The sequence below is a fragment of the Theobroma cacao genome, chromosome 8, assembly GCF_053813885.1.
Source record: "Theobroma cacao isolate CCN51 chromosome 8, ASM5381388v1, whole genome shotgun sequence".
Lineage (NCBI taxonomy): Eukaryota > Viridiplantae > Streptophyta > Magnoliopsida > Malvales > Malvaceae > Theobroma > Theobroma cacao.
In genome coordinates this window covers 1,684,525-1,702,252 of record NC_142646.1, presented here as the reverse complement: position 1 = coordinate 1,702,252, position 17,728 = coordinate 1,684,525, and the positions used below count along the sequence as shown (strand labels likewise).

The following is a 17,728-nucleotide window of genomic DNA, read 5'->3' as shown; positions in this document are numbered from 1 at the left end:
TTCTTTATATATATGTTATAGATAATCTTTTTTTGGAAAGAATCCAATAATTTTCTCTTATATTAGTAATATTTTCTTAATTAGGTAATTTGTTACTAATATTTTGTTTTCCTTTAAAGTAGTTGACAAATTAAGGTAGTTGCCAAATCAATGCCATTGAATGGCATATGTATGAAATGAGAAAGAGAAAGGTGGAAATATAAGAAGTTGATGTTCACGAATAAAAGCAAAATAGTTTTTTAAATAATGAAAAAGAACAAAACATATTAAATGTCACATGTGCATATTAATTTAATATTTAAATCAAACAAAAAATTAATACTATTATAAATACAAGATATATAAGATTTATAAAAATTATTAAATTATCTAATTATAGATCTTATTTGGTATACTGATTTAAAACCATAATTCTTAACATGAGATTAAAATCATCTAGTAAACTTAATTTAAAAGATCGAGAGATAATAAAAATTAAATAAATAATTTTAAACTAATTAATTACTTATTTAGGTTTTATATAAATGCTTTGTAATTTTTGTTATTTAATAAAAAATCTTTCACATCTTTTAATAAATAAGTGAGATAATTTGTAAATAACTAAGTTTTGATAAAAAAATGAAGAAAATAATTATATGAATATTAGTTTTGCATTATATTTAATTTTTGTAAGTATTTCATATGATTATATAAGTGATATATTGATATTAATGTTTTAATAATTATAAATTGTTTTTTTCTTGTTGCATTGAGAAGTTAAACATCTACGTGGATTATATATTTATATATATCAAAATAAATAAATGAAATTTAAAATTAAAAAAAAACTTATTATGTGATACTTTTCATTTCTTTTATAAAATGTTAATACTTTATTTATACCTAATTATGAAAAATCTCTACAAATGAAATACATTTACCATTTACCTTATTAAAATAATAAATATAAAATTTGTTAATTTAGTTAATTCATTGTAAATTTTTTAAATCGAACATATCTGATTTAACAAAGATAACTAACCATTATAATAGAATTAACTATTTTAACGAAATTAACTGAATCAAATCAATTAATTTTAATTGATTTTTCTAACCCCTATTGAAATTTAAATATTATAATTTTTTATTTAAATTAAAGTCGTCACTTAGAATTTTGGGGTATGTCTACACATTGAGATCAAATTTGCAAAACCAAAGTGAGTTGGCTCCATCCAGCAGAAATAATTGGCGTGGAGCGAAAAAAATGGAAGGGGGCACTCCCTCGAGGCCTAATTTGTAAAGGTTCGTTATTTCCTATTTAAATTTTATTTCCTCATGAGAATAAATAGATCTATTATTTAAACTTTTTCCATTTAATTTTTTTTTTTCATTACACCGTGGTCGCAGCGCAATATACAGGGCGTGAGCTTCTCTAACGCCAGAAAACAAAGACGCTAACGTGCGCCTCTCACTATCGTCAAATTCCATTAACGCCACCGTTTTCACTGCTTTCGAGGTTCGTCCCTCAGGTCTGGTTTGTTCTCTATCTCTATCTCTCTCTCTATCTTTATCTCTTTCCCTAGGCCTCACTAATTCTCTTAAAAACCCTAGGTTTTTTGTTTGTATTTTCGAAATCTTATTTCCTCATTGGATTCCATGCACTAGAGAGAGTAGAACTAATGCATTGACGATAGATTGTGGAAAACTCATTAATTGTGAGAAACTCTGTATATTTTTAACTGTGAATATAATTTTTTTTGGTTGAATGTTTTAGGATTTGACAAAGCGTTGGAACATTTGGTTTTCGCTCTGAATTTGTTGGATATGGCTTTAGTTGCTTGAAGGAGGGAATCTTTGCTTGAAATTATGAGCTTTGGTTTTGTGGTAATTGAGAGATGGAAAGTGACGATGGTTCAAATTCCAAGGCAGGTCCAGAATTGCAATTTGATATGGGGAATAAAGTTGAGCTAGGGTTAGAAAAGGATTCATTACAGCACTCATTGAAACCTAGGAACAAGAAAATGGATAGTGGTGGGGGGCCTAAGAAAAGAGTAAAGGTTACGCCGGTGGAGGTTGGTTTTGATTCGGGTGATGATGAGCCCATTGGATCTTTGTTGAAGTTAAGGAAACCTAAGAATCCTAAAAAGATTAAGGCTGGATTGGAGGGCAGTGTTGAGAAGTGCCACAAGGTTGAAGTTAAGGCACATAAAATTTTGGGTGAGGCTGAGGAGGATTTGGGGGAAATGAATGATACCTTGGCGAGCTTTAGGAAGAAGTTGAAGTGTCCCAAGAAAGATATTGAACCTGGAACAATGAGGGGAAGGGGTTATGCTTTGAATGAGTCTGTGGAGGATGATGGGGTTTTGGATGGAAATTCTGAGTTGAAGACTGTGGAGAAAGGTCAGGATATTGGTGAAGACAGATCTAATGTGGTTACTGATAAAGGAGTTGAAAGAAAGAGTACAGGGAAAGTAAGGAGAGGCAAGTTTGATTCGAAAGCAAAGGCCACTGGGGATGATGATGATTCAGAAGGGTTGGAATCTCAGGTTGAGGAAGATCATAATGAGGGAGGCTTGTGGCCTGGGGAAGCTTCAGATCAGCCTTTGGATGAGAAGTTGGAAGAGTCCTTGTCAACCTTTTTTCAGAGGGTGCAATCTGGTTCACAAAGGAAGTCTCTCCCAAATTCGTGTTTGAAACAGAATTGCAAGGCTACCCATCATGCTTTTGTTTCAAAGAACCCCAGCAGAAAGTGTGATGACAGTTCTCTTTCAGTTTCTGGTACAAGCTTGTGGCATTCGACATCCAAAGAATGCAACACAGCAGTGAATCAAAGATTTGATGATGGTGTGTGTCAACAAGAGACCATTTTGGAGCCATGTGACTTAAATGCCCAAAAAGGACCCATTGAAGATCCATGCAGGTCACCTAAAGTTTGTGAAAAGGATGGAAATCGGCATTCCAATATTCAGCTCAGGGACAATTGTTCAGCAGTTGACCAGAGAGGTAAACCAGAAAGTGAAGGTTTAAAGGATGGATTAGAACTTCAATCTACAGCCAAAACAGGCAGTTTAGTGCCCTGTGTAGTGGAAATGGCCAACTCTCTTTCTTCGTCAAACCTGATGGAAGAAATCCATGGATCTAGTGCTGGAGGTTTGGTTCCACAGTCTATGGACATTTCAAACAAATATATTTTGAGTGCAGATCCAGAGATTTATTCAATTGGCGAAGAAAACTCTAATGATGAGTTGTTAAACAAGTCTTATGAAAATGCATGTGAAGAGACTGCAAAATTGGAAAGTGGCTATGTTTTCAACCAATATCAGGAAGGTTCACAACAAATTCAACTTAACCTGTCTCTATCTGCTGTTGATTCACTGAAGATGGAAGAGACTTGCAGTGACGGTCCAAATACTTGTGCTGAGGAAAAGTCTTTAGAAACCCATGTTCATCCCAATGAACTTGTTGCCTCCATTAGGAGGTGCAACTCTGCTTTGCATCAACCATCTGAAGATGCATCCCATGGGGCCTGTGTTCCCAGCCATGATTGTTTTTCCGTCAATGAAGAGGCTGATGGAGATTCTCCTACATCCTTAACACCTGATGAAAATGAAAGTTGCCATGAAGATGTGGTCTCTCTGCCTAGTTCTGAAATCAAAGACAGTAAGTCATCAGCTATCCAGCGTGCTGGGCGCAATATTAAAAAGCGTAGGCATGGAGATATGGCTTATGAAGGGGACGCCGATTGGGAGAATTTGATAAGTGAGCAAGGGTTTTTTGGAAGTCAGCAGTTTGTAGACAGTGATCGTTCCTTTAGAGCAAGAGAGAAGTTTGATGAGGCTGCAGTGTCAGCTGGACTGAAAGCTCGTGCAGTGGGTCCAGTTGAGAAGATCAAATTTAAGGAGGTCTTGAAGCGTAGAGGTGGGCTACAGGAATATTTGGAATGCAGGTTTGTGATTTTTTTTTTTTATAATTTTGTTTAGTTATAGTTATTATTATGAATTATTCTGTGAGTATGGGCTCCTGTTTTGTGCTCCCATCTTTTTTTTTTTTTTAATTTTAAACTATAGCGAATTAATTACTGTCGAGACCTTGTGCACCACGTGACATCTTTTATGGAAACTTTTTATTTTTATGATTTGTGATTGGGCCTATAACATGGAATTATTCATATAATTTACTTGTATATTCAAGGATTCCTATTCTGGTCTCTTTCTTTTATAGGAGTGGATCTAATTGCCAGTTCCCAATGTGTTACCCTCTGATTTTTCTATTTTAAAAAGCTCTGATTTCTTCAATGGAATTTAATCGCTCGGTGCTGCAGGAATCATATCTTAGGTCTTTGGAGTAAAGATGTTACTCGTATTTTGCCTCTTGTTGACTGTGGTGTGACTGATACTCCTTCAGAGGCTGAACCAGCCCGGGCTTCCCTCATTAGGGAGATATATGCATTTCTTGATCAGAGTGTAAGTGTTTACTCTTTAATGAGTCAGAATCTGTTATATATGTTTTTTGATGGATAAAATTTCTTATTTTTTGTAATTTCTCATCTTTTAGTACCTTTGGGGTAAATTTAATGTTGATCTTGAAGTGTTGAAGAAAATCAAATGCTAACCTCCTTTTTGCAGGGTTATATAAACTTCGGAATTGCTTCCAAGAAAGAGAAGGCAGAACTTAACGCGAAGCATAACTATAAACTTCTAGAGGAAGAAAATTTTGAGGGTAGTTCTGGGGCCTCCATTGCTGATTCAGAGGATGGAGTTGCCTTTATCCTTGGTCAGGTCAAGACAACTGAAGCTCCTGCAGAGGCAAAGAGTGGTGTTAGAGTTGATGATCAAAACCTGGCATCTGAAGCCAAATTATGTGAAGTATCGGTTGATTCGATCACACCAGAATTACCTAATGTAAAAATACAAGAAGAATGCCTAAGTGATAATTGCCAGCAAAATGACAGCATTGATGTAAAACTAAACCCTGGATTGATTAATTTGCAGGTTCCAGGTGCTGATCTATCTTGTGATGTAGTTGACATGGGAATTGCCCCTGTAGTAACTCCGGAAGAAAGGAATGACTCACAATATGTTCAATCTGCTGCTTATGATAATCCTTACTGGAATGATCACTTGAAGGGTGATTCAGAGGTCAGAAAGAAAATCATAGTTGTTGGAGCTGGTCCTGCTGGATTGACTGCTGCACGCCACTTGCAACGTCATGGATTTTCAGTAGTTGTACTTGAGGCTAGGAATAGGATAGGAGGTCGTGTTCATACAGATTGCTCTTCTCTTTCCGTACCTGTGGATCTTGGGGCTAGCATTATTACAGGAGTTGAGGCTGACGTTTCCACTAATAGAAGACCAGATCCTTCATCATTGGTTTGTGCACAGTTGGGGCTAGAGTTGACTGTGTTGAATAGTTCCTGTCCTCTGTATGACATTGTAACTGGTCAAAAGGTTCCTGCAGATCTGGACGATGCTCTGGAAGCTGAATACAACACTCTTCTTGATGACATGGTATTTCTTGTTGCTCAAAAAGGTGAAAAAGCAATGAGAATGTCTCTTGAGGATGGTTTAGAATATGCCCTAAAAAGGCATCGCATGGCAGAAATAGGAGCAGATATTGAAGAAACAGAATCACATTCTTCTGTGGAAGCTTTCTATGATTCCAAAGCAAGCAATGTCATTGGAAATTTTCCTGAAGAAAAGTGTTCTAAAGAGGAGATTTTGAGTTCTCTTGAGAGAAGGGTTATGAATTGGCACTATGCCCATTTGGAGTATGGTTGTGCTGCTTCGCTTAAGGAAGTGTCTCTTCCCCACTGGAATCAAGATGATGTTTATGGCGGATTTGGAGGACCCCATTGTATGATTAAAGGGGGTTACAGCACAGTGGTTGAGTCTCTTGCAGAGGGACTTCTCCTCCACTTGAACCATGTAGTCACAAATATTTCATACAGCCCAAAGGATTCTGGAACTGATGATAGTCAACATAGGCAGGTCAAAGTTTCCACTTTGAATGGCAGTGAGTTTTCAGGAGATGCTGTGCTTATTACTGTGCCACTTGGTTGCTTGAAAGCAGGAGCCATAAAGTTTTCTCCTTCATTGCCCCAATGGAAACATTCTTCCATACAGCGGCTTGGATTTGGAGTTCTTAATAAAGTTGTCTTGGAATTCCCAGAGGTGTTTTGGGATGATACTGTGGATTACTTTGGAGTGACTGCTGAGGAAACTGACAGGAGGGGCCATTGCTTTATGTTTTGGAATGTCAGAAAAACTGTTGGGGCTCCTGTTCTTATAGCCTTAGTGGCTGGTAAGGCAGCTATTGATGGTCAAAGTATGAGCTCATCAGATCATGTAAACCATGCAGTAATTGCTCTCCGTAAACTTTTTGGAGAGGCTTCAGTTCCTGATCCAGTTGCCTCAGTAGTGACTGATTGGGGCAGGGATCCTTTCAGCTATGGTGCTTACTCCTATGTTGCCATTGGAGCATCTGGAGAAGACTATGATATGTTGGGAAGGCCGGTTGAGAACTGCTTATTTTTTGCCGGAGAAGCCACCTGCAAGGAGCATCCTGATACAGTTGGTGGTGCGATGTTGAGTGGACTTCGAGAGGCTGTACGACTAATTGACATATTCACTACTGGAAATGATCATACAGCTGAAGTAGAGGCAATGGAGGCTGCACAGAGACAGTCAGAATCAGAAAAGGATGAAGTTAAGGACATAATTAAGAGACTTGAAGCAGTTGAACTTTCTAATGTCTTGTACAAAAACTCTTTGGATCGAGCTCGACTTTTGACCAGGGAAGCTTTACTACGGGACATGTTCTTTAATGTGAAAACCACTGTAGGTCGATTGCATCTGGCCAAAAAGTTGTTGGGTCTTCCAGTTGAATCCTTGAAATCCTTTGCTGGGACAAAGGAAGGGCTTACCACACTCAATTCATGGATGCTGGTATTATTGCTTTTCATGATTTAGTATCCTCCCTTGAGTCCTAAGATGGATTTTCTTCTAGTAATGCTTATTTTAGTGTCACTAAATAATGGCCTTTGATGTTCCTTGTGTTGAATTGAAATTTATAGGATTCAATGGGGAAAGACGGGACTCAACTCTTGCGCCATTGTGTTCGTCTTCTTGTGCTTGTTTCAACTGATCTAGTTGCTGTTCGTTCATCAGGTATTGGTTTACTTTATGCGTGCCACATATTTTTTATCATTCATAGTGTACTTGCATGGCGTGTGGGAATTTTTTGTTTGTATGTGCATTTTTCTTGGCTTTTCCACAAAGTAGTATGTGATGAATAAAGGTGGCTAAGATGGCATTTTATTAATTATTATTTATTTTTAGGCATAGGGAAAACTGTGAAGGAAAAAGTTTGTGTACATACAAGTCGTGACATACGTGCTATAGCAAGCCAGCTGGTTAATGTGTGGCTGGAAGTCTTCCGTAAGGCTAAAGCTTCTTCAAAGAGAAAAAACCTTAAAGATGCAGCTTCAGGAAAGCCACCTCTACGTTCACATCATGGTGCTTTTGAGAATAAAAGAAGCTTGCAGGATCCTTTATCTGCTGGAAGCCAATATCCAATCAATGTGAAAGAGAATGGCAAATCAATGAGGGTGGAGGCTGTCAACCTAGCAATGTCTGAGGAAGAGCAGGCTGCCTTTGCTGCTGAAGCAGCTGCTCGAGCCGCAGCAAAAGCAGCTGCTGAGGTTTGTTCTTTCTTTTACCCTTTTTACAGTGGCATATCTATGTTGATGCAGTGTCCTTAACCAACTGTTACTTGGATACTACCTAGTAAAGGGCTTTATTTGTGCTTATGGACAAAGTTGTCTGGCTTTTCCTTGTTTCTCTTCAAGACCAAAAAACTTATAGAGCTTAACCCTTGTTTTGCTGTTATTTTCTGAACAAACAGCCATCTCATATAATGTTTTAAGAATATTGCATTTGTTCTATGAAAGAATTGAAGGACATGCTTCTATTTCCTTTTCATCAAGTTGATAGACTGGCCAAATTTGGATAACTTGTGGCAGTATTTTATATCACTTTGAAAATGCAAAGAGTTACCTAACGCTGCATTCTACAAACATATTATTCATATACTTTTGCTTTTCTTCTTCACTAAAAAAAATTATTTCCTTGTTTTTTCTTCTTCGGTGGTTATGTACTTGTGTTTATAAATAGATTAACTATTGTACTCTGTAGGCACTTGCATCCACAGAAGCCAACTGCAACAAATTGCTGCAGCTTCCCAAGATTCCTTCTTTTCATAAATTTGCGAGAAGGGAGCAATATGCTCAAATGGATGAAAGGAAGTGGCCTGGTGGTGTATTGGGAAGACAAGATTGTATATCGGAAATAGACTCTAGGAACTGCAGAGTTAGGGACTGGTCTGTTGATTTCTCTGCTGCATGTGTTAACCTTGACAGTTCCAGAATGTCAGTAGATAACCTGTCTCAGAGGAGTCATTCTAATGAGATTGCTAGCCACTTGAAACTTAGAGAGCACTCTGGAGAAAGTTTGGCTGTGGACAGCAGTATCTTCACAAAAGCATGGGTTGATTCTGCTGGTAGTGGGGGGATTAAGGATTATCATGCCATTGACAGATGGCAGTCTCAAGCAGCTGCTGCTGATCTAGACTTCTTCCATCCAACAATGCATGTGAAGGATGAGGAAGATTCATATACTAGTTCAAGGCAACCCACCTGGAAGCATGATGGACGAGCGAATGAGAGCTCCATATCCCAAATTACAGTAAACAAGGAGCGATTTAAAAATCATCCTCGTGGAGCTGATCGTATTAAACAGGCTGTTGTTGATTATGTTGCATCATTGCTAATGCCCCTTTATAAGGCCAGAAAAATTGATAAAGAGGGATACAAATCGATAATGAAGAAAACTGCAACAAAAGTTTGTGTCTTCTCTTCCACCTCTTGTCTTTCACTCCTTAGTTCTCAACCTCCTTTCTGCCTCTACTTTACTCTGGTCTTACCATTTTAGTTCCTTTACCAGGTTATGGAGATAGCATCGGATGCAGAGAAAAACATGGCTATTTCTGAATTTCTTGATTTCAAGCGCAAAAATAAGGTATGCATTATGTTTGTATACATGCCTTATTTACCCAGTCGACCTAGTGGACCTGTTAATATGCCTTTTTTCTGTTGATTTAGGAAAAGGGGGGATTCGAGCCCAGTTCTTTGATTTCTTGATCAAACTTAATTTGGATGCCTTTGACATGCAGATTCGTTCCTTTGTGGACAAATTGATTGAGAGGCATATGGCAATGAAGCCAGTCATGAATACATGATGGTGTTAAGGATTGATTGGTTATACTTTATTGGCTGCTTCTCTGCAAGACCAATGAAGCCTCTCTCTGCGTGAGTTCACTGCCTTCAATGCTGGTGGTGCAGCACTAAGAGTTTTACAAGCTGCAGTTCATGATCCAGAAGGTGTCCATGGAAGAACACAATTCAGTGTTTTACAATCTCAATTGACCCTCAAAGCAAAAATCACTCAAGTTGATGCCTTCTTGTAAATTTTATTGGAACTGTTACTGGACTGTGGTAGAGGAGGCTGTTTTTGGATGTTGAATTGGCTTCTTTATTATGAATGGGCTCAATAAAAGTGTTGTGGCTCATCCATCTCATCTGGATTGTGGGGGTTGAAGATGACATATATTAATTGGCTTAACATTGTTGTACTTGGAAGGGTAGTAGTCAAGACCCAAAATTTTATTCTGGGATTCCGACAGATGAGACATTACTGGACCTTTTTTTCATCTTTGATGTGTACAGCTCAGTATTCTTTTAGTGATGACAAGCATACAGAGATCTTCTATCTGGAAATACTTCAATATTGTCCTGATTTTTTAAATGAACGACAATTGCTAACTTCAATTTCTTTCTTCAAATCTTTGTTGAAGGAATGACATTTTACATGCATAGAATGAATCTGAGGAACAGTTTCTGCAAACTGTGTCTTGCTTATGTGTGCATCAGTATTGGGGGGTTGGGGTGGAATTAAAATGGCATCATTATGCATGGATTGTTTTTTTTTCCCCCTTCATTTCATGATTGAAGACTTTGAGCTCTTTCTTGTGTAACATTTAAATTGAAAGGATATGTGAGATACTTCTCTGCTGGTGTCCTGTTTGGATGGTTTCGCATTTGTAAAGCATTAGCATTGATATATTGCAAATCATTATGTACACTAGTTTGAGGAACATACCGCACAATACTAGCTGCTGTCACATTTTATACACTCTATATGCTGAACATCTCCTTTTCATTTCTTGGATATCACTTCATTGCTAACACCTCTTTCTGGAATGCCAGGTTGGCAAAATGTTGTGGTTCTGATCAATGAGAGGTATGCTCTCTTTTGCCCCTTATGTACTGAATTCTTAATGCCTAGAGACTATCATGTGACCAAAGGTTGGATGATAATCTTGCAAAGATCCAATTAATATTGCTGAATCTTGAATATGTTTATGTGTTCTTGAATGTTTAGCATCTTATTTCCCATCAGCTTTTAAGATTTATAAGAAATAGAACGAACTAGATGCAGCTGCTTTATCAAGATGGTGCAAGTCCCATCAAGTATGAAGGTAGAGTAGAGATTTATGCTGGTATTCCATGGAACTTGGCTGCTGCTTCTGAAGAATGGAAACCCTTATCTCGGGTTAATTGAGGTATGGCAGGTTTGTGCGATGACTATTTAGTACTCAATGTATATTGCTGACAGTTTAAACCGTATCGATCATGATTCTATTGCAACTTCCATGTTGTTCATTCAGTTACGAGCCAGATCTATTTAGTTGAAAACTTGCTTTGCATTTAATCTTCTTGCTCGTTGACAGGGTATGCCTGCAAAAGCTCACTCATAAAAGAAAAGGGGTGGGGAGGAAAGGGTGTGAGGTTGGGGGTTTGTACCTGAAAATGTTGGGACTTGGCTCTTGAACAACGATCGGCCACCTTAAGGAAACCATGTTGGTACCTAAGTGCTGGGCTATCGTCGTTGTTGTTTCGAGATCAAACATGTTTTTCTTTAATGTTATCACGCTCGAGAAAGTTTGTTATTTATTTATATTTGTTTTTTGCTCAAAGCTGCAGCCAAATAATATTATCTTTTAATAAAAAAAAACTCAGCTTTTGGAAAAATTTAGGAATGACAAAAAATAATATGTTCCTTTTGAGCCAAAATAATATTTAAAAAAAATGAGTTTTATTATTATTATTATTATTATTCTTATTGTTGTTACACTGAAAAAATTTCAAGTTAAATTGGGTTGGGGTACGGCCCAAATTGATTTTTGGAAACTACTACCTTTCCAAGCCTGCTTGATGGCCCAATGAAAGAAGCCCAAGTTTTACTTATTAGTGGCGGTCCTTGTTTCGCTACTTTTTCCAGGGGAAAGGGGAAGAAGACTCGAGTAATTCGTAGTTCTCTCCAAATATAATTTAAAAAAGAAATTATTACATTTACAGGAGCAGCAGATCCGATCCATTACTATCTTCGGAAAGATGTCTTCGACATTCAGTGGCGATGAAACTGCTCCTTTCTTCGGCTTCCTGGGGGCCGCAGCTGCCCTTGTTTTCTCCTGTGAGCAATTTACGATACTAGGACTTTGTTAAATATTTTTTCTTTTTTCTGTGGATCTGGGGGGGTTTTGATCGGATGTTTTTGCAGGTATGGGAGCCGCTTATGGGACCGCGAAGAGTGGGGTTGGTGTAGCGTCGATGGGGGTGATGAGGCCGGAGCTGGTGATGAAGTCGATCGTTCCCGTAGTTATGGCTGGTGTGCTCGGTATTTATGGCTTGATTATTGCTGTTATTATTAGTACCGGAATTAATCCCAAGGCTAAGTCTTATTACCTTTTCGATGGATACGCGCATCTGTCCTCTGGTCTCGCTTGTGGCCTCGCTGGTCTTTCCGCTGGTATGGCTATTGGGATCGTTGGTGATGCTGGCGTTAGGTAACTGATTCTTTTTGCTTTAGTTTATTTATTTTAGATAAATTTATGATTTGTGATCAATTTCTGTGTAGCAAGTCGGTACTGTCTCTGGGTTTTGATGTTTACCATGGTCCATAAATTAGTTAACCCAGCAAATTAGGCCCTTTTCTTTACTTGGTTTTCTAGATGCAGCTTGGGAGGCATTTAAAGTGGTGTCTTTTAGGCATTGAGATGGATTAAGACTGCTATGTAGGGTCCTTATGATTGTTTGGGTAGGAAAGATGAATGTAATTTAAGCATTTTTCTTGTTTTACATCCCCTGTAACTAGTACTACATTCTTGTCAGCGTGTTGATGCAATTATTCTTCTTTGTTTTAAATCGATATTCTTTGCTACTCTGGTTGATGGTTTTGTTGCTTCATTATGTGTGCTAAGTAGTTTGCAAGAAGCAGCATTAGCTTGAAAGTGAAACTCGCCTTCTCATTGTGTAATTGGGTTTTTGTAGAGCTAATGCACAGCAGCCAAAGCTTTTCGTTGGTATGATCCTCATTCTCATCTTTGCTGAGGCATTGGCACTATATGGTTTGATTGTCGGCATTATTCTCTCTTCCAGAGCTGGTCAATCAAGAGCCGAGTGAAAGAAGGCCTAGCTAGTGACTGCATGGTTGGTTGTGGTTCCTGCGGAATTGTTTCATATATTTTTCTTTTCTGTCGCTGTTAAGAAGCATATTGGTTTTGCTCAGGTGTCGAGTGTTTCTACAGATTGAGAAATTTGCAGTGGCTGATGATAGATTAGAGATTTAAATTAGTTGTCTCAATAAAGGTTGTCAACTTTGTTTCATTATTAAATTATGTACTTTTGGATCCAATCCAAACCTTGTAGAATTACTACTTGCACTTCTTTTTTTGGCTATGGGATGAGCTAATTGGGCTGCTGGTATCTGGACTGCCACAATTTTTATATTAAACCTTGACAGGCTCTGCTTATAACTCATGACAACTTGCATATATCCTCTTATCTGGTATGAAGCTCTTCTTGCAGTCGCAGTAGCTTCACGTCTCCATGAGCTGAAGGCATTTTCTTGTATGATCTATGACGCCTCTTTCTAACTCCCTGCTCTGCTCAATGTATCAACTAACCCATGAAGAATGATAGCTTGATAAACCTTATAGGGATGCAGGGCTAGAAGTTTAAAATACCCCAGGAAAAGCAATGCGATAGGGTTCTTCCTTTGCTGAAACAATTTCCGGTGCATTGCCTGCTATTGCTTCTGGATTCTAATTCTTTTCCTCATGCTCTGGAACATAATCAACCCCAACATGACTCCTAATCCACCTCTCAAGAATTTCTTAATCAAACTCAATGCCGGTAACAAGAAGAACTAACATGATTTGAAAAACAAGAATTCATACCAACACTTCACAATTACCAATAACAAAGCAAGTGCGTGGAAGCCATGCAAGGCACAAAGCTAATTCGATTAAGGGAAGAATCGAAGTAAAAAGGAAAAAACAAATAAAAGAACAAAACGCTTGCGGTTCAAGGAAGAAGAAAGTCAAAATAAGGCCTCAGTCAGTTCACACGAGTTCTAAAAGTCTCGTACGTCATGGCCAACGTAAACGAATCGATGATTTCCTCATCGTCCGCGTTAACAAGAGACACCCTAAATTGTTGTCACGACTGAGGAACACCAAGTACCGGTGGTCTGAGCAAATCTCAACCGCTAACATGTCCTAAATTCGAAGCCCACGTGTCCCGACTCCCATATTATTGTAGCGTGCTTTTCACGCGTCCTAGTTAACATGTTTTTTCCTTTAGTCGATTACTATTAATTATTTGGTAAAACAAAAGAGAGAGAGAGGGGAAAATTCCGCACCGTTTTTTCTGAATAATTCGAAAAAGAGTCAAAATCAAGATTTTAGAATATAAAAACGTGAAGGAATGCGTGGGTTTTTGTATGGTGAAGCAAAACGAATAAAGATCGTATGAACGGGACTCTCTATCGTTGGTCTAGCTTAATTTTAAGAAAAATGGCTGAAGAAATTAATAAGGTGGAGCATCGATCATCTCCAACGACTACTGTAGCGAAATCCAGATCGTTTTGGCCCTCCGTTCTCCGTTGGATCCCCACTTCCACCGACCACATCATCGCCTCCGAGAAGCGCCTTCTCTCTCTCGTCAAGTAACCACTCAATTTCCTTTGCTAATCAATTTCTTTTAGGGGATTCTATGGTTTTGAATTTATGCTTGCAAAGCCGGAAACTTTAGTGTGACGTTACGTAAATTCTTAGTTTTTTGTTTTGTTTTTGTTTTTAAATTGGACAATGATAATTGGTTTGAATATATCAATTATTGTATAAATTTGGGTGAAAATTTGGGTTGGAATTCGATAATTATGAATGGATTGATTAAAATTTCAGGACTCCCTATGTGCAAGAGCAAGTGAATATAGGTTCAGGTGCACCTGGTTCTAAAGTTAGGTGGTTTCGTTCTTCGAGTAATGAGCCGAGGTTTATAAATACAGTTACCTTTGACAGCAAGGAGGGTTCTCCAACTCTTGTAATGGTACATGGATATGCTGCTTCTCAGGGTTTCTTTTTCAAGAATTTCGATTACCTAGCCAGTCGTTTCAAGGTCATTGCTATTGATCAGCTTGGGTAAGTTCCTTTTGTCTTAATGGTTATGCTTTTGGCATGCCATGCTGAACTGTACTAGTCATAACTTCAAGTTATTAGGTTGTTAGATAACTTCAAGTTGTTAGGTTGTTAGGTTTGTGTCTGGTTTTCTCTTATTCACGCGCATGAAAAGGATTTTAATCTATTGATGATGCTTATTAGAACTGGGATTGAAGAGAATTTCGAAATCACTGTCAAAAACTAGGGAAAGTATTGTTTTTGGAGCTTGATATCTACATTCCATTATAATTTCTTAGCCTTTCCTTTCTTCTCCTTGTTCTGCAGTTGGGGTGGATCAAGCAGGCCTGATTTTACATGCAAAAGCACTGAAGGTTAGTGAGAAGCATGCTAATAATGCACTCAGCCCTCTTCACTTATCTGAAGTTACTAAAGCAATTGCGTACATATCTCATCTTTGTTGTATTGATGATGCAGAAACTGAGGCATGGTTTGTTGATTCTTTTGAGGAATGGCGTAAAGCAAAAAATCTGAGTAACTTTATATTACTTGGGCATTCCTTAGGAGGATATGTTGCAGCTAAATATGCTCTCAAGGTGATTGCTTTTACAATGTTAACTATTTGAATGCTCTAAGTAGTCTGATATCACATTCTTTATTCTAATGCTCCTTGTGTTAATTTTGTAGCATCCTGAACATGTTCAACACTTAATTCTAGTAGGACCTGCTGGATTTACAGCAGAATCAGATGGCAAATCTGAGTGGCTAACCCGCTTCCGAGCAACATGGAAAGGTGCAATTTTGAATCATTTGTGGGAGTCTAATTTTACTCCTCAGAAGCTTGTAAGGTTTGTAATTGTCTTGTCCTATTTTCTTAGCCTGCAATGTTTTGTGAATGAATGCTGTAGCAATAGCATGATTCATCTTTGTTTCTAGAAAGCCATTTCTTATTTCTTTGTTAGATCTATTGAATCATCCTTTTGACCACAGGAACTTTCTCCCCATCCACAAATCAAGCTAAGATTTTAACCCTTGCTATGGACTAATATCCACTGTGTTCTAAATATTTCTTGCAAGTTTATTAATTCTTAAGGCAACAAATTAAGGGTTCAAAATTGATCCTTGGTAGCCTATTGCTATTGATAAATAATCAATCATCTCTTCATGGGTCCTTATGTAGGTTTTTTGTCCATTATACATGTCTTATGTAGGTTATTTCTACCGTAAACTATTGTTGGAATTATTTATAGGTCTCCTTTGTTCTTATATATTGCTGTCAAAGTCCTCTTACTCCAATTTGTTATATACATTGTATATTTATTTCCATTTACTCTCTTGTCTTGGATTGCATTTTGCATCACATAGCATAATTTGTTGCTTTTGTGCAATTTTTTGGATTGTTCTGTATGCAGAGGTTTAGGTCCTTGGGGTCCAGATCTTGTACATAAGTATACAACTGCTAGATTTAGTCCTAGATATTCAGCTGAAAATGTGCTGACGGAGGAGGAGTCTAGACTGCTAACAGGTATGGTGAGATTTTTAGATTTTGTGTATGGTACATGCATAAGTAGATATCTAACTGCTGTTTTTTTCCCTGTTCTTCCTGGTTGAAGATTATGTGTACCATACTTTAGCTGCAAAAGCAAGTGGAGAGCTGTGCTTAAAATATATATTTGCATTTGGAGCCTTTGCTCGGATGCCCCTTTTACACAGGTTTGATTACACTACTTGACTAAATTCATTTATTGATATAGTAAAAGTGTTTATTTACTGAATTTTAATTGGGTTCATTGGATGGCCTAATATTGGCCTACTTTATGTTGGTCAAGAATGCCATGTAATGATCATAAAGCTTCAGTGTGCTGTGAAGGGTCATACAAGCCATTCCATTTTGTATAATGCTAGTGAATGGCTTAAAGCCGAGGATTATGAAAACCTGTAATGAGAATCACTTCTTCAAAACCACATGCACAACATCTAATCGAAACTAGAGCACATTTTCAGAATTTCAAGCTGACTGATATAAGAGTCATATGAAGTATGAGCATGAGCTAGAAGTCTAGAACTTTGGTTCAATCTACTAACAAGAGAAGATTTAAGTTTTTTGGAAGTCAGTATTGAATTACATTTTTTTTTTTGGAATAGTGCATCTGAGTGGAAAGTGCCTACTACTTTTATATATGGAGTTCAAGATTGGATGAACTATCAAGGAGCCCAAGAAGCTCGTAAGCAAATGAAGGTCCCATGTGAAATTTTCAGGGTTCCTCAGGTTTGTTTGCTACTGCAATATAAGAAATAACTTGGGCAGCTTCACCTGCCAAAAGTTCATTTTATATTTCAATGAAAGCTTTATTATAGAACCTTGAATGGACTATTTTAGAAGCCCAGTGCTATCCTTCCTGTTAGACTCCTTAACTTACTCTTCTCTCATCTGCAGGCTGGACATTTTGTGTTCCTTGAAAATCCAGATGGATTTCATTCAGCCATGTTATATGCTTGTAGGAGATTTCTCTCACCTCACCCTGATGATGAACCCTTTCCTGAAGGTTTGCAATCAGCTTAGAAGAAAGGATGTTGTAATTTCTTTCCACGTTTGGTGTATACTACATAATCACAGGGTTTCATTTGTCAGAAGATTCTTTGGGTCAGTCAAACATTCTTTGCCTGTAACATTTATCATATTTATGTATACGAATTGGATGTTAAATATAGTGAGAAATTTTAAGTTGTATCTTCCACCTCAATCTATCTAAGTCTGCTTCCCGTTATGAAAATAGCATTGGTTACCGGTTAAGGGGAATGGAGATTGAACTGATTCAGGGGATGTAAAAAGACTTTCCATGCCCGAGTGGAACCAACCACCTGAAGCATGAAGCACCAATAAACCTTCTTTGGACAATGAAAGAAACCAAGTAAAATAAGCTGAAAGGAAGAAATGCTAGGTCTCAGGGTGCTGACTCTTAGCTGGACTTGCCAGTGCAGCAGTCCTGCATGCTGCACACAAATCTATCAAGGGATATGTCCTGTATTCACTGCCAGTAAATTTTACTGTTGCTTTTTTCCCCTAGTTAAATATCGTAGGTGAACTCTCAGGTTTTTCTACAGTTGGGTTTTTCTACAGTTGGAGGGAAGGAAAAATCCTAGCTCAATCCCATTCTTACTGAAGTTAAAAATT

At 37.8% G+C, this 17,728-nt stretch overlaps 3 protein-coding genes across 6 annotated transcripts; all 3 read left to right on the top strand.

Moving 5' to 3' along the window:
• The first annotated feature begins 1,370 nt into the window (after nucleotides 1–1,370).
• On the top strand, nucleotides 1,371–9,862 carry LDL3 (LSD1-like 3). 4 transcript variants are annotated; one of them, XM_007017643.3, is made up of 10 exons: nucleotides 1,371–1,508; nucleotides 1,754–3,925; nucleotides 4,301–4,442; nucleotides 4,605–4,880; nucleotides 4,971–6,923; nucleotides 7,052–7,145; nucleotides 7,317–7,678; nucleotides 8,172–8,876; nucleotides 8,979–9,053; nucleotides 9,208–9,862. In XM_007017643.3, exons 2-10 carry the CDS (start codon nucleotides 1,875–1,877, stop codon nucleotides 9,271–9,273), a joined length of 5,724 nt encoding a protein of 1,907 aa, XP_007017705.2. In that variant the 5' UTR covers nucleotides 1,371–1,508; nucleotides 1,754–1,874; the 3' UTR covers nucleotides 9,274–9,862. The 4 variants fall into 4 exon arrangements, with proteins under 4 accessions (XP_007017705.2, XP_017981429.1, XP_007017708.2 ...); XM_018125940.2 differs by having other exon boundaries at nucleotides 1,371–1,495; nucleotides 4,605–6,923; XM_007017646.3 differs by having other exon boundaries at nucleotides 4,605–6,923.
• A 1,501-nt stretch (nucleotides 9,863–11,363) lies between these two features.
• AVA-P2 (ATPase, F0/V0 complex, subunit C protein) lies at nucleotides 11,364–12,788 on the top strand. Its single transcript, XM_018125681.2, has 3 exons — nucleotides 11,364–11,567; nucleotides 11,655–11,940; nucleotides 12,425–12,788. The coding sequence occupies exons 1-3, from the start codon at nucleotides 11,489–11,491 to the stop codon at nucleotides 12,555–12,557; spliced, it is 498 nt and encodes a 165-aa protein (XP_017981170.1). The 5' UTR covers nucleotides 11,364–11,488; the 3' UTR covers nucleotides 12,558–12,788.
• A 975-nt stretch (nucleotides 12,789–13,763) lies between these two features.
• LOC18591493 (alpha/beta-Hydrolases superfamily protein) lies at nucleotides 13,764–17,284 on the top strand. Its single transcript, XM_007017638.3, has 9 exons — nucleotides 13,764–14,102; nucleotides 14,341–14,577; nucleotides 14,881–14,927; nucleotides 15,031–15,149; nucleotides 15,241–15,401; nucleotides 15,966–16,078; nucleotides 16,167–16,266; nucleotides 16,699–16,822; nucleotides 16,991–17,284. The coding sequence occupies exons 1-9, from the start codon at nucleotides 13,906–13,908 to the stop codon at nucleotides 17,114–17,116; spliced, it is 1,224 nt and encodes a 407-aa protein (XP_007017700.2). The 5' UTR covers nucleotides 13,764–13,905; the 3' UTR covers nucleotides 17,117–17,284.
• The last annotated feature ends 444 nt before the right edge of the window (nucleotides 17,285–17,728 follow it).

Excerpts from the sequence above, each read along its gene's own strand:
- LDL3 (XM_018125940.2), top strand. The coding sequence starts at position 1,875 with ATGGAAAGTGACGATGGTTCAAATTCCAAGGCAGGTCCAGAATTGCAA. Across the intron at positions 3,926-4,300 it reads CAGGAATATTTGGAATGCAG|GAATCATATCTTAGGTCTTT; the intron begins GTTTGTGATTTT and ends TCGGTGCTGCAG. Across the intron at positions 7,679-8,171 it reads CAGCAAAAGCAGCTGCTGAG|GCACTTGCATCCACAGAAGC; the intron begins GTTTGTTCTTTC and ends TGTACTCTGTAG.
- AVA-P2 (XM_018125681.2), top strand. The coding sequence starts at position 11,489 with ATGTCTTCGACATTCAGTGGCGATGAAACTGCTCCTTTCTTCGGCTTC. Across the intron at positions 11,568-11,654 it reads AGCTGCCCTTGTTTTCTCCT|GTATGGGAGCCGCTTATGGG; the intron begins GTGAGCAATTTA and ends ATGTTTTTGCAG. Across the intron at positions 11,941-12,424 it reads GTTGGTGATGCTGGCGTTAG|AGCTAATGCACAGCAGCCAA; the intron begins GTAACTGATTCT and ends GGGTTTTTGTAG.
- LOC18591493 (XM_007017638.3), top strand. The coding sequence starts at position 13,906 with ATGAACGGGACTCTCTATCGTTGGTCTAGCTTAATTTTAAGAAAAATG. Across the intron at positions 14,578-14,880 it reads ATTGCTATTGATCAGCTTGG|TTGGGGTGGATCAAGCAGGC; the intron begins GTAAGTTCCTTT and ends CTTGTTCTGCAG. Across the intron at positions 15,402-15,965 it reads ACTCCTCAGAAGCTTGTAAG|AGGTTTAGGTCCTTGGGGTC; the intron begins GTTTGTAATTGT and ends TTCTGTATGCAG.